The sequence below is a fragment of the Pleurodeles waltl genome, chromosome 1_2, assembly GCF_031143425.1.
Source record: "Pleurodeles waltl isolate 20211129_DDA chromosome 1_2, aPleWal1.hap1.20221129, whole genome shotgun sequence".
In the NCBI taxonomy this organism is placed as follows: Eukaryota; Metazoa; Chordata; class Amphibia; order Caudata; family Salamandridae; genus Pleurodeles; species Pleurodeles waltl.
This window is the reverse complement of record NC_090437.1, coordinates 1,063,116,696-1,063,136,626: the sequence shown is the minus strand read 5'-3', so window position 1 is coordinate 1,063,136,626 and position 19,931 is coordinate 1,063,116,696. Positions and strand designations below refer to the sequence as shown.

At 42.4% G+C, this 19,931-nt stretch overlaps 1 protein-coding gene across 3 annotated transcripts in view; it reads left to right on the top strand.

The window, feature by feature from the left end:
* PCDH7 (protocadherin 7) overlaps positions 1–19,494 on the top strand; it is a 749,767-nt gene extending 730,273 nt beyond the window's left edge. For 2 of the 3 annotated variants that reach the window (XM_069202135.1, XM_069202134.1), the window contains one exon: positions 14,692–19,494. In XM_069202135.1, coding sequence (XP_069058236.1) covers positions 14,692–15,071 — 380 coding nt within the window. In that variant the 3' untranslated portion in view covers positions 15,072–19,494. The remainder of the gene's footprint in view (positions 1–14,691) is intronic. The other variant, XM_069202136.1, reaches the window with a different exon arrangement.
* Positions 19,495–19,931: the final 437 nt, after the last annotated feature.

Here is a 19,931-nt window from a genome sequence, read left to right as displayed (position 1 = left end):
CTGTTGCTCCCCCTCTTTTTCGTTCTGGCCCATAAATGTGTTTATAATAAAGTTGAGTGTAGAATCCTCTCCTATTGGCACTGACTATGGACCACAGTGTAGCTAAGACCTTATTGTGCAGGGTTAACCCCTTTGCTATTTGCAAGTTGTGTGTATAAAACACCTTGGTTGAACTCTCTGTACTCGCTTTTAGGAAACTTGAGACTCCTTGGATTCTGGTTTTCTCCTGAAGATTCATATACAATCTGTAAAACCAGTCTTAAGCAAGTCTATTGGGAGCATGTTATCTTGCAAATAAACCATACCAGTAAGGATTCCCTGAAGAGGGGGTTTCTGAATCAAACCGTTGCCCTTGTTTGAAATAACTATTGATGAGATTGTTCCTCCACAGGCAAGGAAATTTTGTACCCAATTCAAACTCAAGGCCCTCCCAACCAAGCAATTTTGTAGTAAATGGTCCAGAGGTTGATCTGGAAAATATATCTGCCCAGTTTTTTACAAGATATCAGAGTCTTCGGAGCAGTTTTTTGCCCGGTGTATTGTTTAAACAGATCGAAATGGATAGTTCCCTTATGCAGGAATCTGGGTTACAGACAGTAAATGGAGGCTCTCAGATAGTTTTTTTGGTACAGATCTAAGTAGAGTGATAGTATTCCCACTCTGCAGATTCCTGCTTGCTATATGGCTAAGGTGGTTGAAGGATATTAAAGCTGCCGAGGCTATCGCTGATATTCGCCCTTCTTCTGCTTAGTGGGCAACTGGTTGTGGTAGCACTCTTGGGGTTTCCTGGATATTGTGCTTAAAGCTGTGTGAGGTGGGTTAGGTTTGCTTATATATTTGTATATTGCTAATTTACTTATTTTTATTATTTGTATGTAGAGTTGTTTGAGTCTACTGCTTATTTGCACTTTCAGAGAATTTACTCCTAATACAAGTATTTACAAACTATTCTGTGAAGCTCCTCCTCTGACACCGTATTATGCACGGGATACTTTTTTATTTGATTTGCATAGAGCGTGGAATTTAGTATACTTTTGTTAATTTTAAAAATTATTTTAATTAATCTCATTGTTACTGATTTGATGCATTTTAGGGAACAGTGTTGAGAACCACCGGTGTTTTACTGTTTCAACTGGTTTGTGATGAATTTGTATTTGCATGCACTTTTATGATCCTGGAGATCGAAATAAAGTATTGGAATCGAAACCAAGGGAAAATGTAAAAGTCATTTTAGTTTCATCACGTAATGGGAGGCAGCATATATGACATTTGTTTTGGAAGATATAAGAGACATAATGCCAACAAAATAAATAATGTAATAAACTTAGATAAAAAACAATCAGGTAATGGTAGTGTAGTGCAGTACATCAATAAACTGTAAAAGTAAAATAACTTCTAAGAATAAAAAAAAAAATATATCAGACATCATATAAACTACACTTTTCATTTAAAACATTGACTTATACAAGTTCTTTCCTCTTACTGTTTCCAATCTTTTTTCTTCATATTTCATGCAACCTGTATCAGTGTTTCACTACTTTATATTTTCCCACCCATGTGTTGTAATGCATCAATTTTAGTATCAGACAGGCCAGTCCACAATCATATTTGTAGCATTTAAAGATGTTTTGACACTATTTGACAGAAAGACAGGCACATCAAAAAGTGACCGTTTTTTATCTGAGAATAAGGGAAATAACCTTGTACAATGCTGCACTACATGACTCACCACTTAGCTCTGTCAGCAGGGCATCCTCTGAATGCCACATCACCCCCAGTTGGAGTCTAAATGGCGCCAGTGCAAAATGCGGCAGCCTACCTAGTATGACGCCCTATGCACGGCTTTTAAATAACCCCCTTCTGGCTACAAATGGTATCTTTGATTGACAGAGCATGACAATGATGTCATCAGTAAACATGTGGATCTGCACTAATTTGTCAAATTTAATGAACCGAAATCGTGAATGCATTTTAGAACAAGCATATGCATTTACACGTCGATACAAATGAGGGACTACTCCTATTAATAATACATTCGTATGATATGTGACTATCTGCAATGGCAAGTTAAGTCCATAAATTGCAAAATACAAAGCTATCACTGAATACACGAGATTATTGTGAAACTAAATAACCTAAAAAAAGAGGTCCTGCTACCATGGAGTCTCATTGAGACAATTCTCTATTTTCTCTCACCGTAGGAAATGGGAATGATCCCCTTTCCCTCCCAGAAAGTACAATATCACACTGGGGTCTAGTTCACTCACAAATCAAATCACTACCTATTCAGCTGTCTCCATCTATTAACTTGTTGTGTTCAATTGATTTTTGACTACTGCAAATGAGCCACGACATCGAGATCACAAGGACCTTGTCATACATTTCTGTAATCTAGAGTTTTCTCATATCTATAAGGTCCCTTACAAAGGTTTAATATCCTTGATTGGACTATATTACGTGCTATCAGTGAAACATCAAATCACTTGTGGACATTCATTTTCGTGAAGATTTGTAGTTGAAGATTTCTAACTTGAATTGGTGAACAATTTCCTCAAGAGTTTTTATGTTTTGCTACCAAAAAGATAATTGGTTGTACCTACCAGTTAGGAAACTAGACAAATGCTACTCAGGGAATTTGAACTATAAATCCTCCTGAAAAGTAAAACTGGATCTTCACAGTGTCAATAAAGGTTGGTGCCATAGTGGTGAATTTTGTGGTTTCAGTGAATTAATTGAATCAATTATGTCTGAGGTGTGAGAAGCATACAGACTATAATATGTAACAGTACAATGACTCAGGTTGACGAAATGTTCTTTCTCACTCAGAAAACGTGTCTGGCTCCCCAAGGAAATGGTAGTGATTTCCCCTAAGTAATAATTCTTAGTGCTGCAAGAGGCAGATATACCAATGTCTCAACAAAGTTGTGGACTTGTAAAAATGTTCTTATCATCAAATCAAATCAAATCTTTAACATTTATAAAGCGCGCTACTCACCCGTGCGGGTCTCAAGGCGCTAGGGGGGAAAGGGGGGGTTATCGCTGCTCGAACAGCCAAGTCTTTAGGAGTCTCCGGAAAGCGGAGTGGTCCTGGGTGGTCCTGAGGCTGGTGGGGAGGGAGTTCCAGGTCTTGGCCGCCAGGAAGGAGAAAGATCTCCCACCCGCCGTGGAGCGGCGGGTGCGAGGGACGGCAGCAAGTGCGAGGCCAGCGGAGCGGAGGGGGCGGGTGGGGACGTAGAAGCTGAGGCGTCTGTTGAGGTATTCCGGTCCCTTGTTGTGGAGGGCTTTGTGTGCGTGGGTGAGAAGACGGAAGGTGATCGTTTTGCTGACTGGGAGCCAATGCAGGTGTCTCAGGTGTGCGGAGATGTGGCTGTTGCGGGGTACGTCGAGGATGAGGCGGGCCGAGGCGTTTTGGATGCGTTGCAGGCGGTTTTGGAGTTTGGCTGTGGTCCCGGCGTAGAGGGTGTTGCCGTAGTCCAGGCGGCTCGTGACGAGGGCGTGGGTCACGGTTTTTCTGGTGTCGGCGGGGATCCAGCGGAAGATCTTACGGAGCATGCGGAGAGTGAGGAAGCAGGCGGAGGACACGGCGTTGACTTGCTTGGTCATGGTGAGAAGAGGGTCCAAGATGAAGCCGAGGTTGCGGGCGTGGTCTGCGGGGGTCGGTGCGGTGCCGAGGGCCGTGGGCCACCAGGAGTCGTCCCAGGCGGACGGGGTGTTGCCGAGGATGAGGACTTCCGTTTTTTCAGAGTTCAGCTTTAGGCGGCTGAGCCTCATCCAATCTGCGACGTCCTTCATACCCTCTTGTAGGTTGGTCTTGGCGCTGGCGGGGTCCTTGGTGAGGGAGAGTACAAGTTGGGTGTCGTCGGCGTAGGAGGTGATGATGATGTCGTGCTTGCGTACGATGTCGGCGAGGGGGCTCATGTAGACATTGAAGAGTGTCGGGCTGAGCGATGAGCCTTGAGGTACGCCGCAGATGATCTTGGTGGGTTCTGAGCGAAACGGAGGGAGGTAAACTCTTTGGGAGCGGTTAGCGAGGAAGGAGGCGATCCAGTCCAGGGCCTGGCCTTGGATCCCGGTGGAGCGTAGGCGGGTGATTAGGGTGCGGTGACAGACGGTGTCAAAGGCAGCCGAGAGGTCGAGGAGAATGAGGGCGACTGTTTCACCGTTGTCCATCAGGGTTCTGATGTCGTCTGTGACTGAGATGAGGGCGGTTTCCGTGCTGTGGTTGGTTCGGAATCCGGTTTGTGAAGGGTCGAGCAGGTTGTTGTCTTCCAGGAAGGTGGTCAGCTGTTTGTTGACGGTCTTTTCTATTACCTTGGCTGGGAAAGGTAGAAGAGAGATGGGGCGGAAGTTTTTCAGGTCGCTTGGGTCAGCCGTAGGTTTCTTTAGTAGGGCGTTGACTTCAGCGTGCTTCCAGCATTCGGGGAAGGTAGCAGAAGAAAAAGAAGAGTTGATGACGGTCTGGAGGTGCGGGGCGATGATGTCGTCGGCTTTGTTAAAGATGAAGTGCGGGCAGGGGTCCGAAGGGGCGCCGGAGTGGATAGAGTTCATGATGGATTTGGTTTCTTCCGTGTTGATGTGGGACCAGTTGTTGAGGGTGATGTCCGGGGAAGCGGGTTCAGTGGTGTATGGTTGGGTCTGGTGTCCGAAGCTGTCGTGGAGGTCGCTGATCTTGCGATGGAAGAAAGTGGCGAGGGATTCGCACAAATCCTGTGAGGGCGTGACGGCGTTGGCGCTGGCGCTGGGGTTGGAGAACTCTTTGACGATGCTGAAGAGTTCTCTGCTGTTGTGGCTGTTTTTGTCTAGTCTGTCGGTGAAAAAGTTCCTTTTGGCAGTGCGGATCAGGTGGTGGTGTTCGCGTGTAGCGTTCTTGAGGGCGGTCATGTTGTCAGCGGTGTGGTCCTTGCGCCAGGCCTTCTCAAGGGCACGACAAGTTTTCTTTGATTCTTTGAGGGTGTCAGAGAACCAGAGAGGTTTTTTGGTGTTGGTCTGTCGATGCGTGCGTTTGAGGGGAGCAAGGTTGTCAGCGCAGTTGGAGATCCAGTTTGTGAGGTTGAGAGCTGCGTCGTTGGGGTCGGTGGTGAGGGTGGGTTGGTTGGCGGCGAGAGCGGAGAAGAGTTGCTCTTCAGGAATCTTGTTCCACTGTCGATGAGGGATGGGTTGAGTGCGGAGGTGGGAGGTCTCGCGTCGGAATGTGAAGTGGACGCAGCTGTGGTCGGTCCAGTGTAGGGCAGAGGTGTGGCTGAAGAAGACGTGTTTGCTGGCGGAGAAGATAGGGTCGAGCGTGTGTCCGGCGATGTGGGTGGCGGTGTTCACCAGTTGTTTGAGGCCGAGGTTGGCGAGGTTGTCGAGCAGGGTGGTGGTGTTGGGGTCGTTGTTTTGTTCCAGATGGAAGTTGAGGTCGCCTAGGAGGATGTAGTCCGGTGAGGCGAGGGCGTGCGGGGAGATGAAGTCGGCGATGGCGTCGCTGAAAGAGGCGCGAGGTCCGGGAGGACGGTAGACGAGGGATCCTCTGAGGGTGGTCCTTGGGTCAGTGCGAATCTGAAAATGCAGGTGTTCAGCGGCGAGGGGGGGGTCTTCGGTGGAGGTGGTGACGCTGATGGAGTCTTTGAAGACGATGGCGACACCTCCTCCTACTTGGTTGGTGCGGTCTTTTCTGGAGATCTTGTAGCCTTCGGGGATGGCGGTAGCGATGTCTGGAGCAGAGGAGGCGTTCATCCATGTCTCCGTGATGAAGGCGACGTCCGGGGCTGTGGAGTCCAGGAGGTCCCAAAGTTCAACGGCGTGCTTGTGGACGGAACGAGTGTTGATCAGGATGCACTTGAGGTGGTTGATGGCGCGTGGGCTTGTGGTCGTGGTAGTTGCGTGGTGGAAGATGCGTTTGCAGGAGTTGCAGGCGAAGGGTCCATGGGTGCGTTTGGGGTGAGCTAGGAAGCAGGTTTTGGAGCGCCCTGGGTTGAGGGCGTGGAGGGTGGTGGGGTCGTAGCGGATCAGCGGGGCTTGGGGGAGCTGGGGACCAGGGGTCGTGGCGCTGGGCGCGGGCCAGGCGCGGACGGGCACAGACGGGCTTGCCTCTGGCGCGCCTCCGGCGCGCCAGCGGCGTGCCCGCTGCGCGCGCCCGCTGCGCAGTCGCGCAGCGGCCGCCATAAGAGGTAGGAGGGGGGGGGGAGGGGTCAGCTGGGGGCGAATGGGAGCTGGGGGGCGGGGGCGTGCAGGAGGTCACGGCGGGAAAGCGCGAGGGAGGGGGGGGGACAGGTAGAGTGAGAGGAGCTGGGGGAGGGGGTTTAGGGTGGAGGAGGGTGAGTGTTAGGAGGTTTGGAGATTAGGGAGAGAGATAGGAGTAGGGTTGTGAAGATAGGGGAGGGGGGGTTGTAGAGGTGGGTGAGGGAGAGAGGTAGAGTGAGAGGATAGGGAGATAGGTAGTAGAGGGGGTGGCGGGAGGGGGGGAGAGATAGAGAAATAGATAGAGAAGTCGATAGATAGGGAAATAGATAGATAGACAGATAGGTAGGTAGGAGGAGGTGGAGAGTGGGGGAGTTAGATAGTGAGATAGGGAGCTAGAGAGATAGGAAGATAGGAGGAGTGAGGGAGGTAGATAGCGAACGGGTTAGCTAGGGGTGAGAGAGGGGGAGGCGAGTGAGGGAGGGGGATGAGGAAGGAGCAGGAGGGCAGGCTCGGGGGAAGAAGACGGAGGAGGTAGAAGAGCCGAAGACAGGAGAACAGAAGACAGAAGAACAGAAGACAGAAGAACAGAAGACCGGAAGAGCAGAAGAATAGAAGAACAGAAGACCGGAAGAGCAGAAGAACAGAAGAACAGAAGAACATCTATTTTGGAAATACAGACATCATATTCTGAAGTCTTGAAGGGTATCAGCTAATATTTTTTATGGTACAATACTTACACCATGTTGATTCAAAGTGTGGGGTGAAATACTGATGTATTTTTATAGATTCCGAAGAAACAGATTAGTGCGGTCTTGATGCCAGTAAGAGTGTTGCTCTCAAAAACGAAAACTCTGAATACTGGAATGCTTGAATTATTCTTAGAAACTGGTAATTACATGGAGCTGCATGCCAGCCCAGCAGGTGTTTTTGCCTTCCATTTCACCTTGGATAGTAAGCAGTAATTTGCAAATAATCCTGGGTACTGCTACAAAAAGAACAGTCCAGCCAGAAATGATCGGTACAGGTCCTCTTAGAACAGGAACAACTTAAATATTGGCCATTTCTTTTCTTCCATCCCCGAACCACAAAAGATATGCTACAGGTTGTTTTCACCTTAACAACTTTTTGTGTGTTTCCAGTTTGAGATGTGCATATTCGGACTACTGTAAACCTACAACTTTGCGGATGTTCATCTTACTTATGCAGCGTGGCATACCAAGAAATGTTGACACACCTCATGAAAACCCACAGGATCCAGAAAAGCCCTGATGTGGTTAATAGAGTGATTCTACAACAGTGCAAAAAAGTTTACCATTAACAACTGCAATATAAAACATAAAATTCTACCAGTCCAAATTATTTTACTCAAAATGAGGAACATACTTTCATAAAGGGGAACTGTGCCTCATAAGATATGCTTAAATACAGTTACAGAGAAATTAGTGAGTTACACATGCTTAAAGGAGGTGCCAAAGTAAATACCTGTGATTTAGTAAAGGTAGAACATCACTGTCACCAGAAGGTAGCAGTCATGAATTTTGGGCCTGATGGTAACGGATATCTTGTCCGTTGAAATCTAAATCTGATTATTTCCTATGGGATTTTTGGCAGAAAGGATATGTGTCCTCATTGTGACAGAGTAACCCGCCCACCAATTCCTAAATCAGGACCTTTGGAAGATTTTTGTCAATGTCTTCCCCTTAGTATCTAAGGCCTTGAACACAGAGGCTATTTGTTATGCTCTGCTATCTAAATTTGTTACATATACCCCACCATGGTCGTGCTATTTGATTGACCATGTTGTTTTGAATTCTTATTCCTCTCGCATTGAAAGTTTGCATTTATAAAATATGAAACGAATTCTCACGATATTTGGTAGCCGAGTGTTTGGACTACTCCCATCTTAAAAATCAAATGCCTACGTGTTTGCAAGGATAATAAATTATTATCTAGGCTTCTTCCCTGTGGAGAAATGAACAGTAATTCTGTGTCTACCGTGATGATGTAGAGCTTCTTTGTTGTAGTTTTTGCCTGCTGCGCACTACTCCCACACCGCAGTGCTTCAGCAATTGATGGGCTGACAAATGTCAATATTTCTCTTATCTAACACTGGAGATGGAATCTCCAGGACCCATTTCGTAGTCTGAATTCAAAGTATTTGGAAAGCTCAGTGAACACTAATGAGTACATACAGCCTTAATACCAAAGGATATATTTTTAAATTAAAACGGAATACCAATTCATATATGCAGACAACGTGTATAGGTATGAATATATGTCGATAATGAGGATGCTCTTTTTATTTAAAGCTGCAACAGAAAGTTGATCATAAATGTACGTTCTTTTCTCCTGGCGCGGGGAAAACTAACTTTAGTTTAGGGTTTTGGTAGAAATAGAGCTTATTTGTGGCAGACTTGCTATTTTAAAAGTTAAAATTAAATGTGTCTTCCCTTTTCTTTGAAACAATGATAGATGATGTTGCACGTTTTTTAATTTATTCACGTGGATGAGTCTTAAAACGTTAATCGAAATTCTGGAAACTGAAGCATTTTAGCTCAATGCTTTTATTCCTTATTATACATTGCACACCAGATAGTTACATGAATGGCAATTGAAAAATCATTACTTTAGATTAATGTGCTGTCAGCATATTCTCAGATTTTAGTACAGTTCCCCAAAGACTGCAAGCTAAAAACCAAAACGTTGTAGGCAGAGTAGAGGTGCAGCATCTAAGCATGCCTTTCCAACTTCTTATTAATAGCAAATGTACATTTGCCTGCTTAAATATGCTGCACACATGCAATTGCTCATGCTATATTTTATTATTTGTCCACTTGGAAAATACTTTTCCCAATACAGAAATGTTTTCCACTTTACCCCCACCAATTTTGAGCGTGTTTCCTCCCTTCTTCTACTATGAAAAAAGACGTAGTCCTGCCCTTGTCAGGAGTAATCTGTACTTATCTAAGTGATGAGAAACGACGCGCAAAAGATAAACACATCTACATTTGTGAATTTGTGTGTGTTTCCTACCTGCTGCTAGTACCGTACCATGAAACTACCTCCACCCTCACCTGTGAGAAGATTTACTTGCATTTAAAGTTAGGTCATACTTCCACAATATTTTGAGGGACTTATTTACAAGAATCTGACGCATCTACATTGATGCGTCAGATTTCTTGCGCTCACCTAGAATCCCCTAATAATGCCATGGATGCCCTACATGTACAATACAGAGGTCCATGGCGCACTTTTTCACAGATGCATCAGAAATTCTGATGCATCTGTTTGTGCTAAACTAAGGCATAGCTGAAGTAGCGTTGTAAAAATAACGCTACTCCAGCAATGTGAGGAGGCTCCCTTTGGCAAAAGCTCTGTGTCAATTTTACTCCTGCTCTAAGCAGGTGGTAAAATTCTGATGCAGTGAAGTTGCAGGGTGATGCATTGAAATGTTATAAATTTCTCTGCATCAGTTCAGTGTGGATTTTTGCCTGGAAATGCCTACCCTGCATACACTATACCTGGTGCAGGTATAATTTGATCCAGGGCTTTACAAACTGACCCATTGGGCCCAACACGTCATTTTGTAAATTTGGAGCAGTGCTACCGCCACCACTACGTCGAAAAGAAATCATGTGGCAGTGGCACAAAAGGCTTGTGAAGGAGGCCATGAGTGTCTACATTAGTTCAGAAGTACTGTAGTCCAATTTCAGTCCAGTTCTGAAGTCCAATTATTACAATTCACGACATCTGTGCTGATTTGCAATGGGTCCACTCCTGGATAGACAATATACAAGTCAGTGTATGATAAAGCTCATAAACAAAGCTTTCCCTCCTGTGCAAAGGTTAAAGCTACCAACTACCAAGAGTTTATACTAGTGATAAATATGATGTGTTGTCCTGGCTCTAAATTATTTTTTCTGCAGAAACATTTTTATCAAGATTAAAGCTGCCATTTGTTTCTCTGCTATCAGAGCTTGGAAACAGCATTCTATAGATGCATTAACTTTCTGGTTGGTATCCTATAAAAGGACTTTACTTTTTCTAATTGTGATAGGGGCTTATCATTTGAGCTATGTTACAGGCATTTCAATTGTGTGACTCTAAGGGGAAGATTTATGAAAAGTGGCATTGCTCCTAGTGCAGCGGCACTTTTCTTGCACCTCTTAGCGCCCCCCAAATGCCACCATGTGTGCGCCGTGTCCGTATTTAGTATTCGGTGCACCAAGGCGGTAGTTAAGGAACTAGTGTCACAATTTTTGTCGCTAGTTCGGCGCTTTGTAGGATTAGCATAAAAAATGTTGACGCTAATCCTGCTAAACATCCAGAGGCCCATTGAAACCAATGGGAGCCTCCTTTTAATGCCTGGTCTGAGCAGGCATTAACAAACCCAGTAAAAATGACACAGAGAAATCTGTTAGATTTCTTTGCACCATTTTTACAGCCCTACTAATGGATAAATGCCCCCTTTGCTTACATTATGCCATATGCAGACATAATGTAGCGCAAAGGGTGACAAAGTGGTGCAATGCATGCTTTGCCCCACTTTGTAAATACAGCACTGTGTTTTTGGCCTTCTTATGCCACATTAGCGCAAAACAAATGATGATAATGTGGCGCTGGAATGGCGCTAGGCCCTCTTAAATCTGGGCCGTAAAGCTCTGAAGCATTGAATTGCGTCAATTTCATTTTAAACCTCAAAAATCTTTTTCATTACAGGGTTTGAAATGTTATCAACATGTGCTTAAGTTTACTTTAAAATGTACATTATCTTACAGTTAAAACACCGAAGAAATGTCTGCAAGTGCAATCTTTTTTGTGAGTTATCTGCTTAAGGTCCCTCAGTTTAGGGCCCGATTCACAGAGGTTTGCCTGTTAGTCACCCTGCAGTACATCTGACTTATTCCTGAATTCCAGAGGCAACTCAAAAGTAAGCTAGGAGCACTCCCGGATTACTCCTGAAAATCTGGAGTAAGCCAAGAGTACGATAAGAGTACGTTGCACCTACCTATGGCAAAATCGTATATATTTTACAGAATCCGTGATCGTATTAAAAAAAATCGTATTTAAAAAAAAAAAAAGAGATTGCATAGTAAATCTATGACCACAAGACTTTTGTGTGCCCATTTCTTGTAGGATGCTCATTTCATGATTTTGCACTTCTAAATGAACACCACCAATCATAACCAAGAAGTACTCTACGCACATATTAACTCACCTACTAAAATTCACACGAATCTGAATGTGTGCATGTTGCTCCACTTGTCAGTTTTGGAAGTTACAAACTTACATGTTCAATTTTTGATGGATGGCCTTCAGGTCTGAAAATAGTGAACCTGTTTGTTCTTTAATAATTATAGGGCTGAGTTGTACATACATCCGATTCTTTCTTATGTTTTTGTTTTTGTAGACTGGTTTATCAATAAGCCGAAAGAAAAAATGGCCGGTAGGACAAATATGATTTTTAGAATTGTGAGACCGTGCAAACGGAAAGAACACAGCACCGTTTAGTAATTGTAAAACACATAATACACACGTAAATGTGCACACACATTACAAGTTGTACATTTTATAAATGCTGTGCATGCCAGGCCCTGAAGTCTTATCAGAATCATTGAAACTTGAAACGTAATCAAGATAAGTGCTGACCTGTCAGGACTTGATTTTGGATTGAGCAGAAATGAAGAAAGGTGTGCTCTGCTGTGAGTCGAGTTTGGGATGGACTGGTCTGGGCTGGAATAGTCTCAACTCCAGGCTGAATCCAGACGTATTAATACTTATGAGCCGGATGTGATCAGTTTACATTGAAAACGCATTAGACCTACGCAGGCGTTTGCCTCTCAGCAGTACATAAGTAAGTTACTGACCAATTGTAAAGATAATTTGACTAAGCAAGTGTAAAGATGAAAGAGTGATTTGGTTAAACAACCGAACTGACCCCTTGTGAGTACTGCTAAACGTTTAAGGAGATTGAGAAAAAGATACTTGGGAAACGGGTCTCTTGGCCGTATGGTGCTCTTAAAATTTTGAGTCATTGGATACGGAGAAAGAATGTGTTGACTTTGTGTTGTGTAAATTAAACTTAGCTGAACGTGTTTCAGAAGCTCAGTTGTTTTCTGAGACAAAGGATCAGGACCGTAGACGGATTACCGTGGTGGAAAGCTGCTGTTTCGAACAAGCTGAACCAGGAGGACGATCAGGGGCTATTACAAACAGGATGCATTATCCCTGTTTGACCCTCAGCGTACTTTCAAAGTGACGTCAGACGCAGATAGGAGCAGTGTGCCCTATTACTGGTAATATGCTGCCCCAGGATAGATGTGAACTTGCAGCTGTCCTGGGGCAGTACATTAGTGAAAGACGGAGTGACTGCTGTTAACAACTGCGCCGTTGTTCCCTAAGCTAAGGCTGCACCTTTCTGTAGCAGAATATCTGGAGGGCTAGCCTCTGAGGTGCACTAACTGTGCACTACCTTTTTGTAGTGCACAGTCAGGGCACTTCTCTACAGCCTCTTGGCTTCTGTGCTGCATCAAAAATACAGTGCAGGGACAGAAGCAAAGTGTCTCCCTCATTTGCAGAGTCTTCCTAATTTGCATAGGAGCATACTGCCATGCACATGAGGAAATGCTACTTTAGGATAGCACTTGTGCTACGTGTCTGCATCTGCAGCCCTTTCTGTAGTACAGCAGTTTTCCTGGGGGTGCACGAAAAGGGAGTACCTGCCCAACAACATGGGGAGGGTGACTCTTCAAAAGAGTTAATGCAGAAACCCTCAGGCGGTCTACCAGGATCCAGTGGATCCAAAGCTGGAGAGAAATCCACAAGTAGTGACTCCATTCCTAGTACTACTGAATTTAATGATTTCGGTATGTGTCCACATTCAACATTGCATGAGGCAGAGCAAGAATATGAAGCTATATCTATTGAGTTGTTGATTATCTCCATGAGTCTGTGTGCAGGGGACCCCAAAAACTTATGGCAACTGCCCTAAACATTTCACCACCTCCTGTACAATGTACTCAGTAACTACTCAGCAGACTGTTTGATCAAACGTTTGCATGGCTTGGGAGGACTGCAGTGCTCCAGAGAAGATACTAGAGGAACAATGGGGTTCATGTTAGACTGAATTTAGGCAAAAAGAGGCAGCTCAGAAAATTCTATTACATCTCATTACCTGCAGAGGTTATGGAAATACTGTATGGAGTAAGGTGGGAGAGATAGATAATCTCGCTATGGATTTTCTATTGTGCAATTACCATGTTGCTTTGCGGTTGCTATAGGCTGCTGCCAAGTGCACCTGCAACTCTCTTTACATGCTCCAATGGCCAAAGGTCAGGATTATAAGGTTTTTATATTAAAATACAGCCTGCTGTGGCAGGAATTACACCTTGAGGATGCACTGACACAGCAGAGTTTGTGCTGGAATAAGAAGTATGACCCACCCATTCAGGTCCCACAAACCACCTTCTAGTGCAGACTGAAAGAGGAGCAGATGGGTATTTGAAGGTGTTGGAAATAATATAACATCAATTTGGAAAACCAGAATTAGATTTACTAAATTATTTGACACCAAAACGTCAAAAATCCAATCATCAGAACCTGAGATATGACATTTTGAATGTTTAAGGGAAAATCGTGCCTTGAATAACAACTGTTTTTATCTGGTTGCACTGGCCCGGGATAAAGTCACATGTTCAAGCTGACTACGACAAAGCGCGGGCCGGACACAGGGACCAAGTTAGGCCAGATGAACAGAGTACCTTAAATCCTGGTTTGCGGAGAGCCTCATGTTTAGCCTTATTAAATTATAGCTTTCCTTTTCCTTTTCATGATGTTAATATTGGTACTGGTTTGCATGGGGCCAGGCAGACCTGCCATGTGTGTCTGTTTCCAATGGCATTTCATGTTACTACATCCAGACCAACTGCACATGGAGGTGCTTTCAAAGATCTCTTTTTCCCTTTTTTCCTCTGGGGTGTCTTAGGTGTGTCTAACTTTTGAATTTCCATGTTTTCGAGTGCATACAAATTAGTTATATATTTTTAATATCAGGAGACTGCTATGTTACTGTTCACATAGTTATTTGATGTACACATTTTAGTACAACGTCCGTCGATTTAAACATGTTGTTATTGACACGTTTTCAACAATGTGCAATATTCAATACATATGCACTTCCTCATAGCATTGCATATATTGTGAATTTTCCCAGGTCCACTAAATTCTGGATTTATTTTCAAAGTAATTGAAGCTATAATTATAAACTGCACCTACTATATAATTTAACCTGTTCAAACTCAAAAAATAAATCGAAAATTGTCCTCTATTATTCATGTGTTTGACAAGTTAGTACAATGACTTTGCCTGAGTTATAAAAATAAATGTAAAGAAAGCAAACTGTGTTATATCGTCGTACAACATCGAATGTTATATTGTTTTAATGCTTAATTCACTGCTTCTATTTCAGTAGACGTAATAAAAACGTTGTGTGTCCCTGTGACAGTCCTCTCCTTTTCTTTGCATTTGCAGATCCAAGGCCTCTACCTGATGTAGCCCTGACAGGAAAGTGCACCAGGGATTGTGGAGAATATGGCCATTCAGATTCCTGCTGGATGCCAGTACACACATCCCCTGAACGGAAGCCGAAGAACCAGCCGAAACTTTCCACCTTTATGCCAGTGGATGAACGAGGTAGCCAGGAAAAGCTGGCTAATGGGGAAGCCTCAATGATGGGTGATCGCAACAGAAACCTTCTTAACAAAAAGGTTACCTCATCATATGAGACCTTCAGTGCAGCTACCTACAGCAAAAATGAGGAAGATAACCCCGAGGATATTCCCCTTACTCAAACAGGGGATTATAAGCCATCTCCTGTCAACACTTTAACTCGAAGGGAGGTTTACCTGTAGGCAAGAACAGGGTTTTCATACAAGACCAGAATACCGCCCCATTCTTTAAAAGGAAACAATGTATTTAAATATAGTAAATGAGGGGGCACCAAAGAGACAAAAGAATGCCTGCAACTTCTGCGATCACATCAGGCCTTTAAATAAAATGGCCTGTTTGAATATTCTGTACAATGTAAACATATTGTTGCAGTATTTGCATGTCTATTTCCCTTTACGGATTTTTCATTTCCCTGATTGATGGTTGCAAGTTTTTTCATGGTCTCAGGGCTGAATATAAGAGCCCTACACATCACTTTTATCACTAAAATGAAGCATGATTTTAAAAAGTATGATTTTCCCTGTTGTTATTTGAACTAGTGCGGATTACTGAGCAGCAATACATCCTCACACCTATGATCAGAATGTTGCTAGTCTTAACCAGTTGTAGTTTTTCAAATTAAATACTAGCAAAAGTAAATCCAGTAAGCACTTTTTGAAGAAAATCAGCTTTAATACCTACTACATATGTCGCTGGCATCAGCAAACTATTAATGCACCCACACTAAAAGTGTGAATGTACTTAAAGTCATAATTTTCAAGTCAAATGCACAGAGAAAATTAGAGATGAAAACTCATTATTTCTGCTCTCAGATTGCTATATATTATTTTATCCAATCGTAACTAATGACTTTAGCAAAATCTTCATCATCGCCTGTCTGGAAAAAAACAAATACTGAAGGCCAAAGATTAGAACATCCCCACATTACAATATTAAGTAACTGATCTTTACCTGGCACAATTGGATAGTCAAAAACAAATAGACATTGTTCATGTTTCTGTTTTGGATTTGTGCTCCACCTTAGTTAATGAAGGTGAATAATGCAAAGCAGTTATCCCCATTATATGTACAGGTGCCCAAAGGATCTAGGGCAAATGTTGACTGGCTTCATCATTCAGCGTAGGTTCTTTCTGTCCTAGAGAGGTATTTTTATAAAGAAAACAATAATCTATGCTGATCAGACATCAGAATATTCATCATTATGGAAAGAAGTTGAAGGGGACGCATATTGAACAATGTCCACTTTGCGAGTACTTAATTCCAGGAAAATTCAAATCTTGGTCCCACAGTTCGTGGATGATGATATCCAATGGCACAAAAGGTGCAAACTGCTCATCACTCTTGTTGAAAGCCTGTTATAGGTTGCCTGAAAAAACATGAATATTTGATTACATCTTGAAAAGTTAGAACAATGCCCCAGTCAGAGTATTTATGTCGCACAGTGCTCATGTGGAGATTCAAAGTAAAAAAGCAGGGCAACCGACTAACCTAAGATGGCAGCTGAGCTGTGAGTGTTGACATTTATTACATTTTTGCATGCACATTGTAAATGGAAAAGGACATGAATAAAATAGCTGCACAATTAAGAAGCAACAGCATTCTGCATGTGCAGAAATTAAGCTGTCACTTACGCAGATGACAGAGGAATGGAATGGACAGCTGAGCTTGCACACTGGCATAACCCTGACAATCGGTCCACCCAATAAGGACAGCTTCTGGAGAAAAGCATATATTCATCTCCCTGGATGTTTAAGTGAACTGTAAGGCATGGCCAGATAGCTCTCTTGTGTATTTTAGCCACTGGTATTGTTTTTTGCTTTGCTGAGTAACATAATTTATACTGTTGAGTATCCTAGCATAAACGGTAGCTCAATAGACCAGTACAACACAAAACTGCTTTTAGCCTACATCTTTCTTTGAGTCCATCTGTCTTTTTGGACTGTCATTTTCACACAGCATTACACAGTGGCATAACAAAACTTGAGGGTCACCCTGCAAAGTGCATGGAGGGGCCCCCTCTGGACTCACTCAGGAGCTCTCAGGCCAAGGTACTGTGCTGATGGGGCCCCCTGGGGCTCAGGGCCCCTCAGCACTGCAGGGGCCTTTCTTATGCCACCGGTGTTATAGGACTCCATTCCATCCATCTTTTTCGGATTGTGAGCTTGTTAAATGGGCACATGTTTATACAAAGAGCAAATATGTTTAATACCAACTGCACATACATTATTTTTGGAATGCAAGAGAGATACTACAACAAGACATTGAAACTGAGACTGTGTAAAGCAGTTCTGCGTTTTAAAATCTATAAGAACATGTTGAAAAGATGCCTCTAAAGATGCTTCTGTAAAGTATACAACGTTTTCTTGCATGTTCCAATGGAATACAGTATCCAACAGTATGGTTGTTCATTAAAATACGTCCATTGATCATAACTTACCTTTTGTAAAAATAATCTTGCAAACACATTAGTTAAATTGTTGGTTGAAAATCCATGGGTCCACAACTAATATGAGTCCAAGAAGACCTTCTGTTTGTGTGGATCAGCAATCTCACAGAAACGTTCTCACTGCATCAGTAGCACCGCTGTCAGTCATCTACAGTACTAGTCTTCATCTACTTACATGCAAAATGAAAGGGAAAGAACACAAGTTCATTGTAAGTATTCACAGAACTTTCATTGGACTGACCAATAGCCATCACGGTAAATTGATTACTATGTGTACCTGGCATGACACAGAAATATATTTTGTGTTTGTATATTTTTTATTTGAAATAGGTCAAAGATGGTACCACTTCATATACAGAGTGCTTTTGTACAAAATCAACAAAATAAATAAAAAATAAACTTTAAAAAAATAATAAAAGAATGAATGCAAAATATACAACCGTGCCTTGTATACCTGTTACTATGGTAAAATGGTGGTTGGGTTGGACTCTACACACTACTTTCACCTTATTTTGAATCTGTAAATTTACGTCCATTTATTTTATGAAACTCTATAAATAATGTAAAAAATAAAATTGCCTTCTGCTGAACCCACAAAAGAGGCCAGGCACAAATATAACACATGACTGAGCAAAGTAGCAAGCCTTTCCAACTTTAAAACAGGGTCTTGTAATCCATTTGCGCTAAGCATTTGACTATTTTCTTTTCTTCCTTTCAGTTTTTCCTTGTGTAATGTGAAAATAATAAAATGACGTTTAAAATCAGAACTGTTTAAAGAACTGAAAGAATTTCACCTTAATATACATCTGTTTATTGACGTCTGGCCTAAACAACTGTTAAACAGACATCTGAATAATTAAAACGATTGCATTATTTATTTACAAAAATATTAATATTTGTGAATGTGTGTAGACACGCATCATTCACATCAACAACCAACACAGCTATCAATCTAAAGGTGTATTGCTGTAACATGCATTTATTCGTTTGTTTGCTTTAATTGATTTCCCTGATTGTCAAACACATTTTGTGGACTAAGTATATTTTAGAACTAATTTTAGAACTTTACAGAGCAGAACTATTCTACGCTTGTGATTTCAGACTGATCTGCTGCCTAGCTTTCAGGAAAATGCTTTATTTTCACAATATGTGAAACATCTAAAATATGTGAACATAGTTTAGTGAAAGGTTCCTTATGATTTTCTCAGTGAGTAAACTGACGGACTTGTGGGAGGAAAACTGTAACATTCCGCATTTTCGCACTTTGGAACGGGGAAATACCTTGTACCCACATTCTGATGTGCAGAATTCAGAATGGGACATTCATAGGACCTAGTAAAAACTGTAGCCTAACATATCAGTATCTCCCCATCGGTAAAAGTCAGCTGTAAGGCCTCACTAAAGTTATGACTGCCTGAAGTAGCATATTCACTTGAATCTCTGTACACAAATCAACACCACATGCTGCTGAATTTGAACACAGAAAGCAGAATCACTGGAAAAGTGGAATAAAGACATTCACGATGGACTTCCTAACACATCTATAAGTTCTGTAAGACCAATCAATGTGTGAGACTGGAAGCTCCTAGATCAGATCCGAGGATACATTTGTTTTGGCAGTGTCTACTGTTACATAAATGTTTTGCAAGGCGACCACGACCTTATTTTGTTCCTGTTGAAGTAACCTAATGCATTGCTAGACAATGTGTTTTTTACTGATATGTGCTGGCTTAAAGACTGTCGTCCATGGATTGCTATTGGGAAGTCAATTCCCAGGAGAAAGGTTGTTCAGTCAAGCTATGTGTCTGTGTTTGAGGCAACATGCAACTCTCAATGAAAGCCAATATTCGCTATTCTTCTAGGGTACTCTTCTTGCAGCTGTAAGAACCTGCCTTCAGTGTGGTACGAAATGTGCGTGTAATATTAATCATTGACTATTGCTCTGCAGCCTGGTTGTTGATAGTGAAGCAGAAGACAATTTATCAGTGTTTATTATTGGTCACTATGCACGCAGTTATGCTGAACATGGCAAAATGTATGGAACGCGATTTCACTTCTATTTATGAAATATTTTACATCATTTAATTTGCTTTTGTACAGATTTCTGTAAATAAATTGCTTGTCGTTATTGTCACTGGAAATTAAACTATAACATGTTCAAAACAAGCTTCTCCATTTAAGTGTGCTTCCTCATCAAACAGAGACAATCTCAAGTAAAGTTCAATAATTCCAAGGACAGTGTGAGTAAAAAAAACCTTTAATTCAATTTTCACATGTTAAAAGATAAACGGCTTCAGGAACTTTACTTTATGTGTCATTTACCCCATTGATGTATCAATAAAAGTAGGGTTTTTGCTTGAGTAAGGCAAGAGTGACAATATCAGTGAAATTCCTGAACCCCTGCACTAATGGGGAACGCCACAAGATGACAGCCAGGTACGAACCACACATTATTTTTGTTTTAGCAGGTTAGACACAATTATCATTCGGTTGCCACTAATATAATGGCACATTCTCTGTTGATTTCCCATAGGATTACCAGAAACCAATTTGCTTTTGTGTCAGACTCTTAAAGATGTGTTATTGAGAGGCCACC